Here is a 24,338-nt window from a genome sequence, read left to right as displayed (position 1 = left end):
AGATTGTTTTGGAGCTCCTCTCTAATTAGCACTTTATTGGGTCCATTCTTTGTGTCCTTTATCCTTGTCCTCAAGCCTCCACCCACCTTGCCTTCAGCCTTCCTGCTTCTAGTCTCCCTGTCCCATAGTTGTCTATATCCAGGACCTCTTTCCAGTCTTCAGCTTGCTTTTGTGTGAGATCTTGATCTCAGCCAAACGGACAATCTTCCTTTTCCTCACAAAAGCCCCCACTGCTGTCAATATCAAAATATTTCCACATCTCCTATGAACCCATTTCTAGCCAAAGAACAGGGTTTAACTTGTGCCAGGTCTCACTGGGGTTCAGCCATAGCATCTGTTTTCAATGTCGTGGCACCATTCACCATGCTTCCCGTTTCCTTCCAGCAGTGAGAAGTTCCAGGGGCAGCACTGATCAAATTTTGGCTTCCTTTGGAGGTGAGGTCGCTGGAGTCTGATGGTGTCTGTTAAAGATTTGCTTTATTTCCAAGTATACAGCTTGAGTATTAGATGGAGGTAGACAGCAAAATGCTTCTACAGGCACCAACAGGTTACACAGTTCCCCAGAGAGGCTTCCCTGTACCCTGAAAGATGCTGCTAGAATACAGCTCTCTCTTGACTTCCATCCCAGTATCTGACTGCAGTCTTACCCACATTTACCTGGGAATAAGCCTCATAGGGCACAAGCCTAAGCCCTTATTTCAGTGCTTTCCAGCACTGGCATTGCGGAGTCAATGGGACGTGTGCTGCATCCTGCAGTTGGGTGTCACTCATGGGGGCCTCCTCAAAGTAAGAGAATGTTTGTTCCCTTACCTCAGAGCTGCACTGAAAAGCACTGACATAAGGGGTTAGGATTGCGCCCATAAGGGATCGTATTTCTGAGTAGACATGCATAGGATTGGCAGATCCAAGTCTGCTAAGCTGTGGTAAAACCATCACCTCTTTTTACACTGACCATAAATGGGTGGAGGGATGGGTGGTGATGGCATCTCGCCTAGATGCCTTTAAGGGGGATTAAACAAATTTCTGGAAGAAAAGTCCATTATGGATTACAAGTCATAATAGGTATGTGCAAGCTCCTAATTTTAGAAGTAGGCTACTTCAGAATGCCAGATGCAGGGGAAGGCACTGGACACAGCTTGTGTCTTGCTATCTTGTGCGCTTCCTGAAGCATTTGTTGGGCCACTGTGAGATACAGGAAGCTGGACTAGATGGGCCTTTGGCCTGATCCAGCGGGGCTCTTTTTATGTTCTTATGAGAAATGAATCACCTTAAACTCTCACCTCATCCCTTTCTCTCAGGGTTATCTTAGGATACCTGCAATCTCTGCAGACGCTGATGGTGCCCCCCATTCTTCTAGGGCAGTTACCCATTGAGACAGCACCCTGGAGTCATGAATACTTCATGCACAGACATCATTGGCTTCCTGAGCTAGCAGTCTGCAACCTGTGAAAGATAGTTGCCTAGCTAGCATTCACATTCACAATTACAACCTCAAATCCATTGCAAGACAAAGTTGGAATAGATGCAAGTGCCCTTGAGACATGAAGAATGCATTTCTCTCACCACAGTTAAAGAGCTGAGCTCCAATACATTAGGAACTAGGGACAAGAAGTGCTTCCAGATGGGAGGGTGTCATTTCCAGGCACAGCTGAGGTCTGGCATGTTTTTGTACCAATTAAGCATTGCAAAAGAAATGTCAAGACATGGACAGACATGCCTGATGTTGAGGAGCTCCATATAACTAGGTTCACTTGATAACCTTCTTATTGGCACTGCAGTATCCTCTGTTACATGTACATGGCCATTCACCACTTGAAGTGGCAGCCAGACTGCACTCTTTGGTGTGTCACTGTTTGCAACAGCTGTAAAGTGCGCTACATCACTGGAATGTGTGTTCCGGCAATGCAGTGGGCCTGATAGGATTGGACCGCTGATCTTTGTGCTTAGTAGCATGTGCATTTCCCTTGTCCACCGCTGCCTGCAAGGATCTGTGGATGCGAACTCTCCAACTAGATGGTGTGTACAGTGAAACAACCTATTCATGGGAGAGCAGGGAATGGGGGCTATAGATTCCCTCCCACTGTTCCCCCAACAGACAATTGGCACTGTCAGAAAGTTATTTCCTTACATTTTTATCCTGACCTTTCTCAGAGCAGTGCACACCCAGTCCGTGTTATCATTCCAACAACCGTGTAAGGTAGGTTAGGATGAGACAATGACTGGCACAAGGTCACACACTGAGCTTCATGGCTGAGTGTGGATTTGAAACTGGGTTTCCCTGCACCTAGACTGACTTTGTAACCACTATACCATGCTGTTTTCTGATATTACGACATTGACCATGTCTTAGGCATGGATATTAGGAAATGATGGATATAGCATCTTTTGCACATGTGGAATCTGGTCCAGAAGAGGATTGATGCGTTGACCTGCTTCCCTACGTGAATACTTCTTACAGGACTGAGGTGGCTGACTACTGTGACGTATCATGTTATATGATGCTAAAATATGATTTTATTTCACCATGGTGTTCTGTCTCTAACAAACTTTCTTTGGGATTAGGGAGTTAAAACTATTGGGGCCAAAGGAATGTGTTTCATCTGCTGAAGATTATCTTCCAGGCACTGGGGCTTGATTAAACCATGATTAACTGATGTGCCTGAAACAAACCTAGCATAATGCTCTCCATAATGCCAAAATCCCATGCATGCACCATTTAAAAAAAAATTGTAGTCAAGTCACACTGTTCATCTGGTGTCACTGTCTGCTACTAGCAATCTGTATTGTGTTCTTTGTCTAAGTTGTAAACTCTGTGTAAAAAAGTAATGTTCAGCCTTATATTTTAGGTGTGTGCTAGGCTTCTGATCCAGTCAACATCTTCTCTAAAAATGTTTTAGAGGTGAATTTATCACACCTTTGCTTCAGAAATGAAAATATTTTGAATATTACTTCTGAAGAGATGAGCATTATTATAGTTAAAATCGACAGGACTCTTGGTATGTTCCCACAGTTCTCAGTGGTTTTTCCTCTGCAGAAACTGAAGACATTAAATTGGATTTGTTTCAATTTTATATTGAACTTTTCCTGTTATGCAACTACAGAATGAGCAAGGCTTGAAGGGAGTCATCAAATCAGCTGTACTGGAACACAATATTATGCTTCCAAACTTGGCAAGAAAGTAACCATGACGAACATGTGCTTCCTCAAATTAAATGCATGGATTTTTGGACCAGAGAGCTACACAGGTCAGAATGGAGAAACAAAAAATTCACTTGTCAGAAATATAGTTTTACCTATTCCGTCTGAGATGTACAAGGTCAAATGAAACGTTAATTCAGATGGTGATCCTAAATTAACAACTCTTATTTATATGGGTAGTGGAACAGGATATTTTAGCCACACACCTTGAACCTTAATCTAAGTGATTAATACCCCAATCCTCAGCTTCCAAGTGCCTACTGGAGCAGAGGCGCAAAAGTGGTTACCGCTGTATCTAGCAGGTGCTGGGAAACAGCCAGAGGGACTTTCATCCCCTTCCCCTGGAGAAAGTCCCAAGCCTCGCAATGGGGCTTCTCAAGTCTGTGCTCTTTTGCCGGTGCAGACTTGAGAGAAAGGCCTGACACGGAGTTTAGGACCCCCTCCCATCATCCACAGGCCCAGGGATAGTATAGTATTATCTCAGTGGCCTACCCTATTCTTCCACACAGATTGGAGAACATCAGAAGACGGCATTCATGGAAGACCTTGTGGTGTGTGTGGGTGTGAGAGAGAGATTTACTAAGTATGATTTTAAGCGACTGATTAAATAAAAATAACTGATATAGAAGCATAGGACTAGAATGTACCTGGACCTGCCTCTGGCTTTAATACGCTCATCTTTATACTGGAACAAACATCATTTATGAACATTCTGTTTTGAAGTACCATAGCTCAGAGGCACAAGCAAGATGACAAACATATATAAAGCGTGAGGTGCAAAGAAGGGGAGCTGTTTTTGCAGCAGATTCACTAACAGTGCAAACCGAAGCATATTAGTCAAAAGTAAGCCTTACTGAGTATAATGGGACTTACTCCTAGGTAAATGGGTATAGGATTGCAGCCTGAAAATATCATAGGCCTTCTGTTTGGGAGGGTGTAAAAGCCAGAATGGAACAGGCCAGAACTTCTATGTTATAAATAAAATTATTGTAAAAAAAAAAAAAAATGGAATTGTTGGAGACATTCAAGAACAATATTTCAGCAATGAGACCCTTGCAACTGGAAAACCTTATTAACCCCTTAGCCAGAACCCATTTTTAAACAACAAAAAATTGGAACACATAGTTCCAAGGCATCCAAACTAAACAAATTCATATTCCACATAAATGGGAATGATGTTGGGCTTCTTGGGCAGAGGTTTTTCCAAGCTCCATGATTTCTTCACTAGGGTTGCCAGAAGCTGACTCTGAAGCAAAGCAGGAGTCCAACCATTGAACTGATACAACAGTTCTTTCTATAGTTATTTAAGTGTCAGTATCTGAAGACGTTTTCTCTCAGGGCCTATGTCCCACTGACATATGCTAATGATGTTTCACATCTGCAATCAATGCTTTAACTTCTTTTTGGGGGGTGGGGGCAGTGGAGGATGAAGTTGGAGGCCTGGGCCCTGGGCAGGGGGTATCCAAAGCAGCAGTGGCACACAGGGGAGTGACTGGGGTGACGTGTCGCCCCTCCATGGCACTTCGGGTGTTTCCTGGGCTCTCTGTGGGGGCAGGGTGCAGTGCTCATCACTGAAAGTGGTGAGCGCCATGAAGTTTGGCCTCCTGCCCACACTTGCCTCCATTTGGCTCCAGCATAGAGCCATTCTGGAAGCAGAGAAGGGTGTCAGGTGCAGGGGTGATGCATGATGCAGGGTGTGTGATGTTTTCACATTACTGTCTCTCCCAGCTCTGGGTGCCACGATGCTCCAAGACACTGTTGAGTAGTGGTGACTGATCCACCTTCTTTTCTATGGTTTCATTGATTCGTCCTGAAATGTTTATTATACAGTGGCTCGCAGTTTAGCTGTTTTCCTTTTTCAGCATTCTACCATTCAGTATTTCAGCAAAGCCTGACCTTTCTATTCAACATAAAAACATTAAAAAAAACATTTGGCATGGAAACTTTCCTGGGAGGAATATAATTGGCCAAGACAGAAATATCTCAGGGTCAAACTATATCTCATGTTAACAGCATCATCATGCTGTTCCTAAGCCTGGCTTGCTTGCTTGCTTGCTTGCTTGCTTTCTTTCTTTCTTTCTTAAAAACAATGACGGGGCCCAATCTGGATCAGGAGCACAGTGTGTGGCGTCTGGGGCAGGGGCAACCCAAGCCCTCCTGATGCATGAGGTGGTGCGTGCGAAATGCTGCCTCCCTTACCTCGCAATGTGCCAGCTTCTGCTCCTCCCACTCCCCAGATTGGAAAAGCAAGAGGAGAACAAAGCAGAAGAGGAAGTGTGGAGGAGAGTGGTAGGGTTGAGTGTGAAGCTCCACACTTCCTCTTCTTCTCTGTCTCCAGTGGTGTAGCTAATGATCGTGTAGCCCGGTGTAAAGCTCAAAATGTTGCCCCGGAAGTGATGTCACGCCTGGGCTTTTTCAAAGGTGAAAAGGCATCTATCTACTCTCTGGGGTCAAAGAAGATTTGTAGCGCCCCCCCCCCCCGACAAAATCAAATTAATTAAATAAATAAATAAAAAGTGTGCCCTTGATAGGTTCGAGACACTGTCTTGGGGTGAAGAGGGATGGTTATTCTTCTCTTGCTAAATATAAGAGGAGCACCTCTTGAACAATTGTCTCATACGTCCATTTTGAGTTAAGAAAATCTACTTTTTGTTCTATAAGGCAATTGTGTTTTCATTTTCTGGTTAATTAGCCATAACTTTTGATAGAATACAGATATTCCAGTGGGGTTGATTTCATTGCATTCTACATTAAATTACCTTTCCAATGATATATAACATAATGGTATTAATCGTATATACCAAGATTTTCACAATTTTTGTCACTAGTGTCAAGCTCAGCTTGTTGCCCCCCTAAAGCTTGATGCCCGGTGTAACTGCTACCCCCTGCACCCCCTTAGCTACGCCACTGTCTGTCTCCTTCTTGTTTTCCAATCCAGGGGGTTGGAGGAAGGATATAAGAAATGGAGGTGAGTGGTGGATGAGAGTGTGCACCCCCAGCCAATCTTCTGCCTGAAACCACCACTTCAGTAGGTCTCATAGATGAATAGTGGGGTTCACTATTTCTCTAGTTTCCCGTTTCTCTACCTGTCACTTTTCTGATCCAAATTGCTTTGCTTTCTTTCTCCACTAGGGAGGAATTTGGAGCACATATGTAATGAGAGAAAAAGAGTTAAGCATCTCTTCTCTTCTTCTCCCCACCCTTCTGCTGGTTCTTTGCCACTCTAACAACCCAATTCACCATAACTCACTGTGTGGTGATGCAGCAGTGCCAACACAGCATCTGCTGTATCCAGTGGGGGAATTTCAGTATGTTGAGGCTTTCTCAGTGTAAGAGAACATTGTCAGGATTATTTGGTCAAATACCCCTGAAGGAAATTAGCTGTCTGAATAGGACAAGGCCTTGATGTCTGGGCCTGTGGATGTAAGCCCATGTAAATGTATGTGTATACCTGTATTTAACTCTCTGTATCCCAAGTGACTCCCATGTAACCAATGAAATGCATATAAAACTGCTGAATCACAATGACTATGCACCTGCAATGCAAATGAATGTAAAAATGTAACTGGCGCACCATGGGAGCGGATACAATCAGTCACAAGAGGATGAAGCAATGGGATGAGGTCATCCTAAATGTGATTGGTGCACTGTAGTATATAAGGAAGGCAGGTACAACCTACCTTTGTGGGTTGTTGTATGGAGTTGGAGAGAGTGGGAGTCTGTGTCAGAGAGTTGGAGATTTATTGCTGTAAATACGTTTGCTGATTTGCTGCTGAAGAGACTGCTTATCTATTCATAGTCTGTAAATACAGCCTGGTGGTGGACATCTGCCTTGTCTGTGTTCTTCTGGGACTTCTTTGGTGTCCTTGGAGCTAGCAATCTGCTGCACTCTGCTAGGAACTGGCACTGCACTACAAAATTCCTCAACAAACATTTGTTTCCCTGTTCCAGGGTAACCACCAGCTGCTGTCATGGGTCAGCTTGGACCTGCACAAGCAATATCACTAGCGCAAGACCACACTATACTGTGAAGGTGAATCAGGCCCAGTTAGAGGGTAGGATTCAGTGTTCACTGCTGCCACCAAACCACCCCCTTCCTGGGCTCAATCTGTCCTCCACCCAACCCCCACCTCCTCACCGTTCTGCCCTCCCCTGTCCCATTTCACCCCCTCCTTGCCACTGACCCCTGCATGGCCTTACATGCACCAGTGGGTGTCCTCAGTCTGTCTTCAGATGGACCTAGCCACTCACTGATTGTGGCAGCCAGGCCACATACTCCAGTGGTGTCGCATTTGCGACAGCTGCAAATTGTGTTATGCCAATGGAACACACAACCCACCTGCATAATGCAACCATAGGATTGGGCCATAAGGCTGTAATCCCATACTCACTTACCTGAGAGGAAGCACCATTGAATACAATGGGATTTACTTCTGAGTACCCATGCATAGGATTGTGCTGTAATTCCTCTATATCCAAATCATGTTTGTTTTTTTCCTTAAAAAAGAAAAGGTAGTGGGGGTTTCATTACTGCATTGGTGTGTAATTTTTATCTAGGATCTCAAAATAAAGTATTTGGCAGTATAGCAACATTTTTATCAGTGTGAATAAAGTGGACCAGTTCTGTTGCCAGCTTTTGCATAACACCTCTGCTAACCTAAAGTACAGTACTTATAACACGTCACATTTTGAACTCTAACATAATTTTATTATTTAGGAGCATAATTATATTCCATAGATCTCTACAGTAAAATTAAGCACCTGCTTAACACACTCCTGTTAAAATCATTAGGCCATAAAGCTGCTCAGATTTGGTTAGATGTTTCTCAATTGAATTTTTTTTGTACTTTATCCCAGATTTTCTGTGTCATGTTGCTTCTTCAGACCTGCAGACAATAGCTGATGGAGGAATGCACATTAGCCAATACTTTCTCAAATTAGCATTTCTCTACAGCGGAAACACCAAAAGCACAGATTTTCTGATGTGTTTGCTGATGCTTCCTCCAAAAATGGAGGAAAAGGCAGGGTCTAAAGAGCTTAACTAAATAAAACATTCCACACAGGATTGGCTCCTGCACAAGGCACCCTTGGGCAGCTGCCAAAAGGCCCATGCTGCTAGAGCAGTCCACTGCTGGCCGCTACTATAGTCCTTTGGGAAGGGTTGGGCTTAGCCTATACTGTGATGGCAGATGTGGGTACTTTCACAATCAGTGGGCCAGAAGCAGAAACAGTGGTATTCTACTCAGTGGCTGCTGCCTGCCTCCTTTTTTCCTACAAGTATCATCTAGCATTTTGGACTCTAACATAATTTTATCATTTAGGGGCATAATGTTATGTGGACTTTGTTGGAGAAAACACGTGGCTGGTAACAACTGGTGGCTAGAACTTTGTTGCTTCTGGTGGCCCATTAAGAAATCCATGGTCTACCATCATGATAAGGGAAGAAGGCCCAGCAGAAGTACCCTTGCCAAGGGCCTCTTCAGAGCTGGAGCAAGGCCTGTACACATCCATGGTAAAACTACAGGTGTGCGCCACTTAACGATGGGGATATGTTCACCAATCCCCATTGTTATGTGATTAGGTCATTAAGTGAACATTCGGTTCAATCTATTGCCTTTGTTGTGTAAACAGACACTAGCTGGCTGCACAGGCTACTGGAGATTGCCTCTTGCATTAAGAAACTTTCTGTTATGTAAACAGACACTCTGCTGCAGGCTATGGGAGATGCGATTGCCTCATTAAGAGCATCTTCATTGTGCTTTGCCCACCATCATATATGCAGTCTGTCATTAAGCGAATGGTTGATAAGTTGCAAATGCCTGTATTTTAAAAATCTTAATTTAAGAGATAAATAGTCACCAACTTCAACTCCACCACCACTTGAAAGAATAGTGTAATTAAAATGTGACCTTAAAAAAAACAAAGCCAATATTGCTGAGATAATACTCTTTTTTATATATTATATCTTTTTGAAGGTCTGTTTATGATAAAACACTGTCTCATTTATTTCTTGAACTTCTGCTAGGATACTCAGTGGTAATCTTTTTGACTTTGTTTTTCCCTCCAGTTGCCATTTGGAGTGAATATATATATTTTCACAGAATTTCTTCTGAATATTGAAATGACCTCCCTAACAGGTTAGTCCTTTTCTACCAGCTTCATGCAATCATTCTTTCCTTAAACAGAATTTAAACAATGCTGACAAAACCCATTATACAGCTGATAATTCTTTAGCTGTCTAATCTTGAATCATGTAACTAGTTGGATATAAAATGTTTATATAAGGGAAATTGTGAGATAATACCTTGTATTTCTTTTCCATTTTTAGGCAACCCAGTGGGTCGAAGCATACCTGTTGAAGTTGATGAAACGGGTGACTGGTCTCCATTCCCAGAACACTCATTGGAAGAAGCTTTGGAACCTCCTGGTGACAACAGAGGAAACTTGGGACCCGCAGAATCTTCTCCATCTCAGATGTCTTTGGATTCATTGGCTGAGCAGTCATGTTTTCATAAGCAACTTAAGCATGTAGATTATCGTAACGCGGTGCTGGAAGAGTATAAGCAGCAGTATGATTTTAGAAGGGCAATACCTTCTGGCTCATCTATTGAATCAGCAGCCACATCAGAAGTTCATCTAGATAGAATGAACAACCTTGTAATATCAAGACCGTCAGCTGATTCTCCTGACACTGGACATAGTTCAAGCAGTTTGCAGAGAGGTTCATCTGATGTTTTCCAAAATTCACTTGGTGAAAGTCAAGACAATGCAAAATCTACTCCACACCAGGATAACAGGACACCACTTGAACTACGAACAGAAGACGCAGGATATAACTCTCAGCCTCTGGATGTTATGGGCATCAGGCACCTAGAACCTCCACTGCCCCTTACATCTATGTTTAACCTGCAAGACATTCCAATGCCTCTGATGTCCAAAGAGTTTCCACAGATGGATCCTAGACTATATCCTGTATTCCCACGAATGCCCCACCCTTGTGCTTCTCGACAAGCTCAGTGGCTTCCTAGATACATTCCAGCTGATATATGCTACCAGAATCCATGTAAGTCAATTTGTCAGATTTTCAGTTTTTTTTTTTTTTTTACCAATTTAGTTAAGGCCATTTTGGGGGGCAAACTGATACTCTTATTTCCTACTGTTTTTCATCAAACGGTTTGTATGTTGTTGATTTCCAGTATTTGTTCCAAGTCTTTTATGTTCCAAGATCTTAGCTATAGCAGTGACTTCATTAAAGTTGAACATTCAGTTTGATAAATCAGCACCCAAACTCAAAGTTTACACACAAAACAAAGCAAAGAAACTCTGCTAATCTAGGGCCCAATCCTAACCAATTTTCCAGTGCCGGTGTAGCTGTACCAATGGGACATGCAACACGTCCTGTGGTGGGGAGGCAGTCACAGAGGCCTCCCTCAAGGTATGAGAACATTTGTTCCCTTACCTCAGAGCTGCATTGCAGTTGCACCAGTGGTGGAACATTGGATAGGATTGAGCCCTTAATCTGCTTCCTTTCTTACAACCACACCTAAAGCTGTACTAGAGGCTCTCTGTTGAATGCTGAATTGTACTAATTTGATTATCATAATGTATTTTTCTTTTATGAGGGTGAAAGTTGTATCTGTCTTTTATTACTGGGTTTAACGTCTTCATTTTATCAATGGAATCTGGGACTTAAAGCCAGTATTTCTCAGGAACGTTTATAAAAGAGCATATTGATGAAGTGGCCATTGCATAAGCATGGCAGGCTCTGTTCACTGGAGTTTGTATTTGCGTTTATGTATCCAGCAGAGACATAATTCCTTTCTGAATAGTGAAATCACGTCATCTCCCAGACATTAAGAAACTGTGTGGAGAAGTACCACCCATGCCCATAGCAAGGGAAGCTTCTTATCAATAGTTTGGCCTTCTGTATTTTGGAGCCTTTAAAAAAAAATTAGCAGCTGTAGGAAGGCCCAATCTGGACTGGAATCAGAAAGAGAGAGTGAGTTGCCCCTTTTCCCATGCCATTGCACCAATCTGGATGGCTCCTGTGGCCGCTATTTGCAAACCCCTCCCCCGTCATCTACAACATATTAACATATTTAACATATTGTCAAATTTAAAGTCACATCTAATTCATCTGTCTCTTGCTCTCTATTATTTTTCTTGCCTGGGAATTTCATAACCTCTTCAGCCATCTAGACAGAGGCTTTCTCAGAACTGGTCTCAAGTAGAATGCCTCTGAGGATGCCACATTCTGAAGCTTTTTTCACCCCCTCACTTCTTTTCTGACCTCCTGGCACCGCTAGCTTCCTGGAGCCACATCGCTTCTGCCTAGAAGCAATCCCATCCTATGCATTCAATACATGTCCCTGTTTCAAAAAGCCACAGATTCACTAGTTGAAGCTTAACAACCTCCATATAACAGAAGATGCAACTGTACACAACTGCAGTGGGGAAACTGCACAGTGATATATTCAGGCAAGTGTATTTGAAAGGTACGAACAGTACTTATGAGGATAATGGAAACCATGCTATCCACATGAATTGCTAGGCTCAGGATAGTCCAATATGTGTGGAATCAGACACAGGGGGGCTCCTACAGGAGTCCTCAAGGTCTGAGTTAACATCACACTAGAATGCAGCAGAGACTTGATTGTTTTTTCATCTTCGGTTTTAACTACCAATATCTAGGATACAAAAACAAATGTTATTTGTTAAATTGGACCTCATATAATCCCCCCTTTTCATTTCTTCCCATCTCCTTTAATATGTGCTGGTTTAACAACCCTAATTGAACAAAGCTTTCTTTAAAACAGGAACCATTATGTAATTTGAGCCATGTTTGAAAAGGCTTCCCCCCTCCAAATGAAGCTGAAGGGTTTTTCCCCCCAGAATTGGAGGTATTATTTGCTTGCTAACTTTCCACCATGACAGCAGAGCATAAAATTGCTTCCTGATAGTTTTTACTGGTTCCCATGATTACTGGTCAATCATGGCTCACAGTAGGATTTTGCAGTTCCCATCTTCTAATGTCTACCTCCTTGACAGACACAATCTCATGCCTACAACACTCCTAGGCAGCAATCTTGCTATAGGTGCCTGCTCTCTAATATTCACAGTAGACCTGCCGTTACATTTCAAAGACATTAATAGTGCTCCTTTGGAAATGAAAGCTATCTTGCAAGGGGATTCTTGGGCGAAAAATCACAGAGAAGCAATTGAAAAGAAGCAATTGCGGAAGCAAGTGAAAAACCAAGGCTTATTTGGCTAAACCATGATCGGACTGGGAGTGTTGCATTCCCAGGTCTTTCACTGGTTAAATGCCTATCAAAGTTAAATGTTCTGAGCTTCACGTTCAAAAGGAGAATCAAGCACACCCTTTAAGACTGCAATCCTATGGATAGGATAAGATTCTTGGACAGTAATGGTACTCAGGGCCCAATCCTATGCATGTCTACTCAGAAGTAAGTCCCATTATAATCAATGGGGCTTACTCCCAAGGAAATACAGTGTTTGTGAAGTTTGCAGAACTTTCATAACACCATGAGAAGGCACAACCCTGCCAAAGTTAAACATTTTGTTAAGTCCCGTTGATTTCAGTATCATGTACTGTACAATTACGATGCACACACTATCTGTACAACTATGATGTATGCACTGAAATCTCTGCTGTGGAAATCAATAGAAACCTTTTCCCGGATAGTACCCATGGTTTAAATTTAAAAAAACAAAGTTGTTTCTCATGGATTGACATGCAATATATATATTTTTAAAGCCTTTAGTGTTACTAGCTTGATTTCACAACATTTGGGATTTGAGTCCCAGTTTTCTTCATTTCCAGGATGCTCTGAATTCCAGCATCACCATATCCTCCAGGGTGAGGTTATGTAAATGGTGGATTAACAAATTGACATAGAAATGAATTGTTTGCCCAGCCCAATCCTACCCAAGTCTTGCAATAACAGAACTTGCAGTCTGTCACCACAAGGCCTGGGCTGCTGGCATGGCAGCTGCTGTGACAGCACATGAGCAAGGGCCACTAGTGCAATTGGCTGGTGGCCATGGTTGCATGGCAATGAAGCCCCTGCCGGAGCAGGTGAACCAGCAGAGGGGGCATTCCAGGAGGATTGGGCAGAGATCAGGACAAGCTGGAGGTGTGTTGAGGAAGGGCTGAGGGAGAATATAGACTGCAGTGGTTGGGCCAATATCCTAGACCCCCAGCCCAGGCATAACATGCCCACTTGGACCCACTCAGATTTATGCCAGTCAAAGAGCTGGTGCAGATCAAAGTAGGCCCACTGGGGACAAGGAGGAAGCAGCAGAATAGGTTAGTAAAAAGTTTTCTGCTTACCAGAAAACCCTGGGCCCTGGTCTGTTCATAGCATGTAGTGGAGGCTGTGCTAGCACCAGTGCACAATCTGGACCAGCCCAGGATAGGGTAGGGTTCAGCTGTGAGTATATGAACTTAGTATGGTGAGTTTATCACTAAAATGACATAGATTTGCAGAAGATCCAAAGTTTTATCCAATACACAGTTTAGAATGCTTAATCCTGTTGATTTCAATTATCTTCAGTTTGCTGAGTGCTGCATTGGATCATAGCCATTCTTGGATGCATTAAAGACATTTGTCAAGCTGGCTTAACCGGACACTGGCTTCAGGTTTTTGTTTGCTCTTTGATTCTTAGATCCCCACCAACACATTGCACAACCACAGCAGCTACAGCATCCTGTTCCTGGCCCTTGTGTACGAGTTGTGCATCCTGCTCGGCAAATAATTCCAAATTACTCCAGTCTATATTCGCCCAAGTGCAATGAAGAAAGGCTCCCCCAGAGAGAGCTCTCCCCTGCAGTCCGGTAAGTTTGCCCTGAAGTTGGAGCCAGGATTCCACACACCACAAGCCACTGCAATGACATAGTCACTTGGTGGGGACAGCTCAAGACATTATGCTGGTCTGAAGTGAAGAATGAGGTGGCAGCCCCCCCCCCCGATCCATGGTGCAAAAACACAGTAAAATACTGGATGACTGTTGATCCACAAGAAGAAATATCCATAGTTCAAAGGATAATGATACTTTCAGTTGTTCTAAATAAAGGATCAAACATCAAGCCCTTGGGTTCTACAGAACATCGAGTAGCTGGTTGGTAAAAGGACAGGAGAAGAGCACTGTGTAGGGACCCCAACAGTTTGTAAACTATAAAAGTTGCACTGTATTTGCAGACTAAAAGGTATAAAATGGTTTTAATACACAAACAGGGCTGCTTAGACAGAGAGAGAAAGCCACAAATAATTAAGGGCTCAATCCTATCCAACTTTCCAGCCCTGGTGCAGCTGCAATGCAGCCCCTAGGCAAGAGAACAAATGTTACCTTACCTTGTGGAGGCCTCCATAATTACCCACCTACCATAGGATGCAGCACAAACCCCATTGGCACGGTTACACCAGGGCTAGAAAGCTGGATAGAATTTGGCCCTGAGTCCTTCTCCCCTTCTGGAAATAGAAGTCCTGTACATTAACTCAGATTGCAATTCTATATACAATTTCCTGGGAGGAAGTCCAAGTGAATTCAGTGAGACTCACTTCTTAGTAGACATGCATAGGCTTGTGCTGTGAATCTATTCTCCAGTCCAAATTTGAAACACACAGGTGCAGATATGCGGGGGGGGGGGGGAAGCAAAACTGGAATAAGTTCAGGTGGGGAGAGTGCAACGCTGGAGCAATCTGTGGGGAGAAGACAATGTTGGGGGAATGGGTCTGAGAAGAGAAGAAGGGGGAGATGAGAGCTAAAATGGGAAGAAAGAGAGCAATGCCCCCCGTTGCAATTAAAACCGAGCACACTCATGGTTCAGAGGCTGCTCATTGTGGTTGGAATGCTTCCCTGCAGCTACCTCCCTGCAATCCATCATGGGAAAAAGGCCTCCACAGCGAGGCCTCCAACCCAGCAGCAAGCAGCTACTGCCACACAATTTAGCTGGCTTTAGAATTTGTGTGAAAGTCCTGGCTGATGTGTACAAGAGGCTCTGGTTGCCATAGGGGCAAGGCAGTTGGACTGGGCCAGGAAAAGAGGTTGATCAACTTGGCAGATTTCACTGTCTCTCATACCTGTCTCCCTATGCGAATGTTCCAGTTTACCTCATCATATGGCCAGTTCTATCATTTGGTTGAATTAATGTGTGAGATTGGTACCATGGAGTTTTTCTTCCTGTCAACCTCTAACATTACCTACCTTTTTTAGATGACTGAGAGATTACAGTAAAGTGATTGCATTTGCTTTCCATGTACCTGCCTGTGTAAAATCACTTCAGTCACTGTGGCAGGTGGTTCAAAGTTCTGCCTAGTTTGGTTGAAGGGATTGGCTTGACTATTTCAGTTGTAGCATAGAGCAAGCTTCTGCCCTCAGGATAGTACCAGCTAATACCCTGGTTTGAATGAGATCAAAATTTCATTGCTATTTTCCTGAAATACTTTCATAGCTCTGCTTGAACTCTGGATTGGGTATGAGTCAGACATCCAGCTGTGTGGGAGTGGTCTTGAATGAGAACCAGGCCTGGTACATTCCTGCACAAGTCACCATATCTCCCTTGTAGACAGTGTGCATCTGGGACCCAAGGAGTCCTTTCCCTTGTTCCACACCCCTCCCCTGGTCACTGCCCACCGTTATCACTTCTTCTTGTAGTTCCTGGGCGTTGCTTCTAGAATCCAGAAATTCTTCACTGCTTCCTAATCTGAACCCCCAGTTTCTTCTGGGGAGCTGCCTGCCCCACTGCTTTCTCTTCCTCCTGCTCTCAGAAAGCCAGACTAGACAGGACAGCCATGTGAATGGGTACATGAATGTGCTCTGTTCACTTATAAAATGGGGCTGGTGGTCTACTCCTTACACAAAAAGGAGCATGCAGAAGAGAGGAGCAAACCCCAGCCTCCTCCTTATCTTGCTGCATGCTATTGCTTTTTCTCTGTGCACAGCTCTCTTCCTATATTGAAGGTGATGTGAGGGGAACAGGAATGGGTTCACCAGGACAGGCACTGACCAGATGCCGACGTCCTTTGTAGGGACCACTTGATAGCGCCCAATGTGCCATCGGGGATAAGTGCAGGCACTATGGGGGGCCCAGTGCAAAGCTTTGTCCCAAAGCAAACGTGCCAGTTTTGCACTGGGTACAGGGAGACTGCTTGCTGTAGCAGAGCAGGGGCACAGGGTGCAGCCAGCTTTACATATGACCCTTCATTTCCTTCTTAGTGACCAGTTACAGAACCATCAAGGACAGGCATCATCCCAAGCATATGGTGCCTATGAAGATTTGTATCGGTGCCCTTCTGACTCCATGGCTCCGGGGGATCACCCTCCGTGCCATGCCGCTATACCAAGGCATCCAAGTAATTTTGCAGCCAGGGGAACACTGAGGACAAGTAATTTGCCAGAAGAACTTCGTAAGTTGTTGCCAGTGCTTATTTTTCACAAGTGCTGTTACTGTGCATGGAACTGTAGGGTTGGAAGCAACATGAAGACTGCCTGCTCCAGGCTCCTAGCAGGATCAACACATTTATCAACCTCCCTAACCCTGGTTGCAGTACCTCTAGTGCTGCCGTAGCACAACTGCTTATAAGACTGGGGCTATCTGAGACTATCATTGTGATGGGGTTTGTTCCCAATCCTTTCTTTTCCTTGGAAAACATTGTATAGCATACTTTCTCAGGTGGTCACCAAAGGAGAGACTTCATGAGTCCCCTGACACTATTCTAGGTGGAACCTGCCTGGAAGCAATTCTGCTGGGCTGGAGCACTCTGGCTACTGCCCAGCAAATTGATGACATCAGAGGATGGAGATACAGGGAGCTGGTCTTCCTAATTGGCCATATTCATTGCCAAGCCTGCCAATGGCCTCCTTCCTCATGTTGAGAGAGCCTGTAGCTTGGCCTCTGGAAACAGGCCAAGGTGTGGTGAAACAGAAATATCCTGTGAAACAGGATGAGGTGAAACAGAAATATCCTGCCCTGCATAGAGTAAGTACTCCATTCTCTGGCTTCCCTGGCTCTACTATGAGTAGAAGGTGCACCAAGCAGTCCAAAGTCCTTAGGGGATAGCTTTTCCAGAAATGCTTAAGGTCCAGTGTATAATAGGTGAGTGCACTTTAAGAGGAGCATGCTGTACTTGAGATGGTGCAGAAGTTCTGGATCTGTTGAAAACAAAGATTCATTGAGTTTACCAGCTGTTGCAAACATGCCATAAAGCACATTTGCAACAACCCAGAAGTAGGCAGCACTAGTGGTAAGGCCCGCACTGCCCCGCTGGCACAGAACACACACCAATGGCCACCGGCGCTGGTAAGTTCAGCACTTAGTGGTGCAGGAATGGGGGGGAGGAATGAAATTGGAGAAGGGTGTTTCAGGGCAGGGAAAGGGCAGGGTGGGTGTTAGTTCAGATCTGGGAGGGGGGCAGGGACAGCAGAGGAGGTCTTGTCATATTGTAACCCCCTTCCCGGACCTGAAAGCCCTACATGGGGCTTCTTGAACTTGTGCCAGCATTTTAGCTGATGCAGATCTGAATAGTCCCATTGGGCAGGCTGGGGCTCGACAGGGGGTAAGGTAACAAATTCTCCCTTAATGCCAAGAGACCTCTGGCCTGCTCAATTTCAGCACTGGATACAGGCCCTACTGTGCCAGCACTGAATAGGATTGGGCTGCCCATTTGTCTCTTGGCATATTTGGCATGCAAAACAGCATGTAGTTCAAAATGTAATTTAGAGAGTAATCACTTTGGGGGACAGACACTTTGGGCTACATGAATCAGGAAACTGTGTCTAGAGAATGAAGAGACTTGTCAGCAGCTTATTACTTCCAACCATTATAATCCTCTTAGAAATATTTCTTCTGATGTTGAGAACTGGGAATCATTCACTGGTCAGAGAAGGAGCAACAACTTTCCCTTGAATGTGTCCTTGTACTCCCAGGGCTCCTGCCTGGAGAACAGGATATGGGACAAATTAGAATGTAATCCAGAGGTCTCGCTGGTGGAGGTGCCTGGCATGATCACAAGACCACCAAGCTCAGTTTGATTCTACAAATAATCCAAATAAAACAAAAGAGAGTTTGTCTGCTCTGAACAAGTCAAGTGGAAAAAAAAGTGGAGCTCAGTTGTTTCTAGGGCTGCCTGTTTTGACTCATCACATTGATACAAACATCTCTCCTAGGTAAAGTCTTTATAACCTATTCTGTGGATACAGCTGTGGAGGTCATGAAATTTGTGAACTTTTTGTTTGTAAATGGATTTCAAACGGCAGTAAGTACTCCATTCTGGAAGAATGAATTGCAGCAAAGGGAAACAAGGGAGGACCAGAAAGGGAGAATGTATAACATAGGATGTCTTTGAAAGTATGTTTTCCTTCTGTTTAATGTTCTTGCCTACAGTGCAGAATGTTGTATTTTAAAAACGAAGGAATTTGTTTATGTAGCCTACTGTATTGAAATTCTAATATCTTTAAGTAACACACTGACATTCCTAGTGCCTGTACTGCAGTTCTCAAGGAAAGAGATTGCGCTGACAGTGCGTTGAAGGAGTAAATTATTTCCAGGGCACTTAGGGAACAGTATGCTTTGTAGTTCATTCATTCTTGCATTAACCTCATGAAGGACCACACAAATCTCACATGGGCAGCCTGATCCTATACCCCACCAGAGGGCACATGATATGGGGGGGATGCAATCAGACAGCCCAAGAGAGGAAAGTGGATATCATTTTTACTTACCTCTCCACAAGCCAACTGACCGCCCATGAGTCTCCTTGGGCTTATGCTACCTATTTAGGGGCGCTATCCTAACCAAACTTCTAGCACTGACATAGCTGTGCCAGTGGGGCATGTGCTGCATCCTGCAGTTGGCGGGCAGTCACAGAGACCTCCTCAAGGTAAGGCAATGTTTGTTCCCTTACCTCAGAATTGCATTGCCCTTACCTCAGTGCTGGAAAATTGGTTAGGATTGAGCCCTAGCTGACATAAGTCTGAGAAGGCTCAGGAGGTGTGTTGGGCCAGGAAAGGGGGGATAGGATCTTGGTGTTTCAGCTGCTACCAAGATCCTCCCCCTTCTGCCCCCAGTTCAGCCTGCTCTCTGCCCTGATCTTTCCCCAAACCATCCCTGCCTGCACCTTACCTGCTCTGGTGTGGGCTGGATGAGCTGGTATAGCACATGCAGGGCTTCCAGGCATTAATGCTGGCAGCCCCAAAGCACACAACAGCAATCTGGCTTTTGCAGCACTGGGCTGGGGCTTCTGGCAGCAGATATTATGATCTGCTACTGTAGACCTTGGGTAGGATTGTGCCATAAGAGGTTGAAGAAATTACCTTAGGATAATTACTTGGGGCAATCTAATTGTCCACTTCAGACCATAATCTAAAACCATGTTTTAGATTATTGTGAATAAGCTGCTGTAAGACTTCGGCTTGGTAAGACTTGGGCTTATGCACTTCTCCTCCCACTTGGCAATGAGAGGAAGAGATTGAAAGCTGATTGAACTTCTGGTTCTGAATAAGCTACTGTTGCCCTTTATGTCTAAATTCAGGAATCTGTGTTTTATTCCAAGTGCAGTTAGTTAACAAACCTGAATCTGAAAACACAGTTTGATCCTGGTTTGTTTGAACTAACCATTGTTAAATAAACCACAGCTTTCTGAATTCACATGTAATAGGAAACAAGGTTTTGCAAAAGCAAAAGCTTTTTATCTCCTCCCTCCTGCATAAAGAAGGGGAAGAGGTAATGCACAAGCCCAATGCTCAGTGTGGTACATGTGGATAATTAAACCACAGTTTAGATGATTGTTTGAATGTGATTGATAATCTACCTTGGAACTCAAGAATTATGCATTAGAAGCAGTTTGTTCCTGGGTCATATTTGCATATTGGAAGAACCAGAGTTACCAACAGAGGCTCAGGGCATAATCCTGAGGTGCCCTTGGGCCTAAACGGGTTGCAAAAGTGCCGTAAAGCATGTTTTGCGCCTCCTTGTGAGTCAGCTGAGCGAGTGCATGGATGCGTGCCAGCCCATGGAGGCGGAATCCTGCCTCCATGCTGAATCTGCTAGGGAGCCTTGCATCGGCTGACACAAGGCACTGGGGTGGATGGGGAGTAGGCAGGGAGGAGGCAGGAGGGAGGTGTTCTGGGTGGGGGAATGGTAGGTTGAGGACAGTCTCGGGGGACAGGTGGGGAGCAGGAGGTGGGGCTGGAACTCGGCTTTCATGTCGGTTCCCAACCGCCGTTTCCGAGCAACGCAGAGCAGCTTCAAGGCACTCCACTTCCCTAGGACTTATGCCACCTCAGGAGGTGGCGCATGTCCGAGGGGACCCATTGGGGCTGCAGTGGCTTACCCAGGGTTAAGGGGAAGAGGGCCATTTCGGGACCCTATCTTGCACTGGATACAGCACAGGCCTCCTGGCCTGCCTGTTCCAGTGCAAGATAGGATTGTGCTGTAAGATAATGACAGTACCAAACACCTGAGGGCTGAAGTTTGCTCTGCACTGTGGTGATCCTATTATAGCAGCCCCTGCCCCCCCAACAGTGTCTCTTGCGTTAGATGGGAGGAAGACAATTACATAGAGACCCTGAAGATTTCTTGTCAGCTGCAGTGTTGCAATTGTCAGAGGACACCCCAGGCTACAGAAATGTACTGGCTCTTCCCTCGTAGATGGAGAATGAAGAGTATAGTTAGTACACACAGAGAGACATGGGCAGACACAGAGATGTAAACAAGGTATGATTGCACAAAGCACTCAAAACCTTGGGGCTCTAAAATAAAGGTGGTCAAGAGCAAAGATGTATGTTGTTACCTCCTACCTTCATCTACAGCCAGAGATGAAGAAATTAAGTATATGTTTTCACTTTCTTCTAGATTGATATATTTGAAGACACTGTGCGAGGTATCGATATTATTAAGTGGATGGAGCGCTACCTCAGTGATGTAAGTAAAGAAAAATAATGTACTTTTCCATGAACATTGTCCCACACAGAAAGAAAATCCTCCAGGTTGCCTACTAAGAAATCATGAACTAAAACTGAAACCTATCCCACCCCCCTTGTGGGCTCATTATTTGTGTTTTTCCTGTCTTTGCCTACCCCTTCACCCCTTCTGTCTAATTTAAAATAGGAGCTTTGAGATAAGGAGTCCTGGCTTTTATTTTTTGTTGTTTTAAATCAATACACTACTTGCTCTGACATCTTCTTTAAAAAAAATGTTTCACACATTTATTTATGCATTAAGGCACTTAGTGCAAAGAAAAACAAAATAAGTCACAGTCATAAGTAAACACATTCACATACAGCATTGGTACATTTGGGGGCTCTAGTTTAGGGGAACACACAAACTGCAGGGGGCTGTATGCTTATGTTTGTATGATAGTGGTCAACATGGTCAGCTCAACGCTATTGGGGAGGAAGAGTGGTCAGCACCCTGAACCAGTGGTCAGCACACAAAAATGTTTATGGCTGGCCACTTTTGAGAAGAGAATACTGAATGAAAAGAGAATAACCCCAACAAGCCTCTTCTTAATATCCTTGAGTTTACTTAAGGCTGATAGCATCAACCGCCTGCTAGTGAGCTGGAAATCAGCAAGACAAACCAATGAGCCACTCAAGGGAACAATGTGCAGGGCAGCAGTGTGGGTGTGGTTGGTTCCCAGTCCAACAGGGTAGGTGTGAGCAGAAGCATTTGCCTGTGGGCGCAATCCTAACCCACTTTCCAGCACTGGCCTATCTGTGCCAGTGGGGCATATGCTGCATCCTGCAGTTGGGGGGCAGGCACAGAGGCCTCCTCAAGGTATGGCAATGTTTGTTCCCTTACCTCAAAGTTGCATTACCCTTATGTCGGTAAGTGGGTTAGGATTGCACCCTGGGTCCCTTAAGGTTTCAAACTGTTTTCTGCCACCTACTAAGCTGAAGAATTTCATTTTCCCCCATGCAACTCCTGCTTTTTGCCTTCTTTCCATTTCATGCTCAATTCCTACCTTTTCATCCTCACCATTTGACACATTTCTAGCCCATGCCGGACTATCTTGCACATCCATCCCCTCAACACGGGCCTGTCCCAGCCTCCATAACCCCATATATTTTCTCCCTGTATACTCTTTTTTTCATTTCCCAATATACAGGTTCTTGTCTGGGGGGACAGTGCTGCTTTACATAAGGCTATGGCAGAAGTTCCCAAACTGTGTGCTGTTGTGCCTGAGGGTGCTGCAGCAAACTCACGGGCACCGCAGGATGTCTCCCATGGACTCTTCTTCTGGCTCTCCTGGGTGTTGCCATCTTGGGTCATTGCAAAAGAAGGATGCTGTGATCTGGATTAGGAATAGGATTGCTATAGGTTTTTTGCCCCATCAGATTGTTCTCTGTTGCTGGTCAAGGAGCCTTCCTGGGTTCTGGCTTTGTTTTCCCACCCTGCTGAGGGTTTGGTAGGTAGCTGGATAGCTGTTGGTTCATTCCTATATTAGAGCTCAATAATGGGGGTGGTGAGGACCACTGGAAATTTGAAACTTTTCCTTTGTTTTACAAAATTTGTTTTTTCCAAAATCAGGAGTCCAGGGATATGTCTGTAGTCACAAGGTCACATGACATGCTGTTCCAATGTCGGCAGTTACAAGGTCACATGACATGCTGTTCCAGCTTGATTTGCAGTCGAAGGTTTCAACTACATTTTGGAGGCATGAAAACTACATTTACATTTACAGAATAAACAAATCTCCATTCAAATTTGGAGAATTAGATTCCATGGATCATTTAAGGAAGGGGTGCAATTACATGACTTTAGGGTGAGAAATGTGGCCTGCCTGGCCTCTGGAACTGTGGCCTTTTGTCTTCAGGCCAGCAAATAGCCACATTACTGGTCTGACCCTTTGCTATGCAGACAGATACCGAGCATCAAGCACATGTATTTAGATGCATGTCTCCTACACACCTTGAATTAAACAAAATATTGACTATGTAATAGGGCATGGTGGCGGGTGTTGTACAGTATTGTCATTCCATATGAAACCTTTTCATTGCGGTAGATGGAAAGAGCTTTATGATTTTCTTTTTATAGGCCAGTTTAGGGCACTTCGATTAAAAAGCTTTTCCATTTGAAATAAATGATTATAAGTATAAATTTAAAATGAAGTGTGTCAAATCTTTCCAACTGGTGCATGAAAGGTATTTCAAGTCAAGTGGCAATAACCATATTCATTCTTGACCATAATCCAATGCTGGTAGGCTATATTTGCTCTGCTTGCAATCTCACTTGGAAAATGAGCCTTGCGTGCAGGGTTTGTGAATAAAGCAATGACTGCATTTCATTCAAATGAGAGCTGCAGTAAATGAGAGATCTTTACCCCTCGGATTTTTCCAGCACCTCAGTTCCAAATGCGTTCCTGGTTTTCTTTCTACAAGAGGCAGTGGTGAATTTTTCCCCCTCCCAGGTGCCCCATGTCAAAGCAGTCATGTTTCCCGGCTGCTCCAGTTCTGTGCGTTGTCAACGACCATTAAACAGATGCGCCCCATTCCCACTGAGTTTAGATCAGTATGGGCTTATTTATTTATTCATTAATTACTTGTTTATCTAACTGTTCCTCCAAAGAGCTTTGAGCTGCAGACGATGTTCTCTCCTTTTCCCCCGCCCACTTCTCCTCACAACAACCCTGTAAAGTGGATTAGGCTAAGAGAGAGTGACAGGCTTCAGGTTGTCTAATAAGCTTTGTGGCTGAGCAGGGATTTGAACCCAGATCTCCCCAGTCTGACACTGTGCCTACTACATTGCACTGGCTCTCTGGTATGTGGGTGCTGCATACAACAAATGAACAAAGAACATACTGCTTAACGGGATGATTTAGGATTGCAAACTAAAGCTTCTAAAAGATTCAAAACACATAGACGAACAGGCCTTGCTGAGGGAGAGTCAGCATGGCTTCTGTAAGGGTAAGTCTTGCCTCACAAACCTTATAGAATTCTTTGAAAAGGTCAACAGGCATGTGGATGCGGGAGAACCCGTGGACATTATATATCTGGACTTTCAGAAGGCGTTTGACACGGTCCCTCGCCAAAGGATACTGAAAAAACTCCACAGTCAGGGAATTAGAGGACAGGTCCTCTTGTGGATTGAGAACTGGTTGGAGGCCAGGAAGCAGAGAGTG

General features: G+C 44.4%; 1 protein-coding gene across 2 annotated transcripts in view; it reads left to right on the top strand.

Annotated features, from left to right (window-relative positions):
- The window catches only part of TRAF3IP2 (TRAF3 interacting protein 2), a 37,519-nt gene that overhangs the window by 6,346 nt on the left and 6,835 nt on the right, over positions 1–24,338 (top strand). The window contains exons 2-7 of one of the 2 annotated variants that reach the window (XM_066610820.1): positions 9,266–9,335; positions 9,527–10,261; positions 13,885–14,053; positions 16,435–16,625; positions 18,385–18,473; positions 21,071–21,139. In XM_066610820.1, the coding sequence (XP_066466917.1) occupies positions 9,320–9,335; positions 9,527–10,261; positions 13,885–14,053; positions 16,435–16,625; positions 18,385–18,473; positions 21,071–21,139 (1,269 nt within the window). In that variant the 5' untranslated portion in view covers positions 9,266–9,319. Of the gene's footprint in view, positions 1–9,265; positions 9,336–9,526; positions 10,262–13,884; positions 14,054–16,434; positions 16,626–17,453; positions 17,519–18,384; positions 18,474–21,070; positions 21,140–24,338 lie in introns of those variants that run through there. The other variant, XM_066610829.1, reaches the window with a different exon arrangement.

Source organism: Tiliqua scincoides, chromosome 1 (genome assembly GCF_035046505.1).
Source record: "Tiliqua scincoides isolate rTilSci1 chromosome 1, rTilSci1.hap2, whole genome shotgun sequence".
NCBI lineage: Eukaryota > Metazoa > Chordata > Lepidosauria > Squamata > Scincidae > Tiliqua > Tiliqua scincoides.
This window is presented reverse-complemented; position numbering and strand designations above follow the sequence as displayed.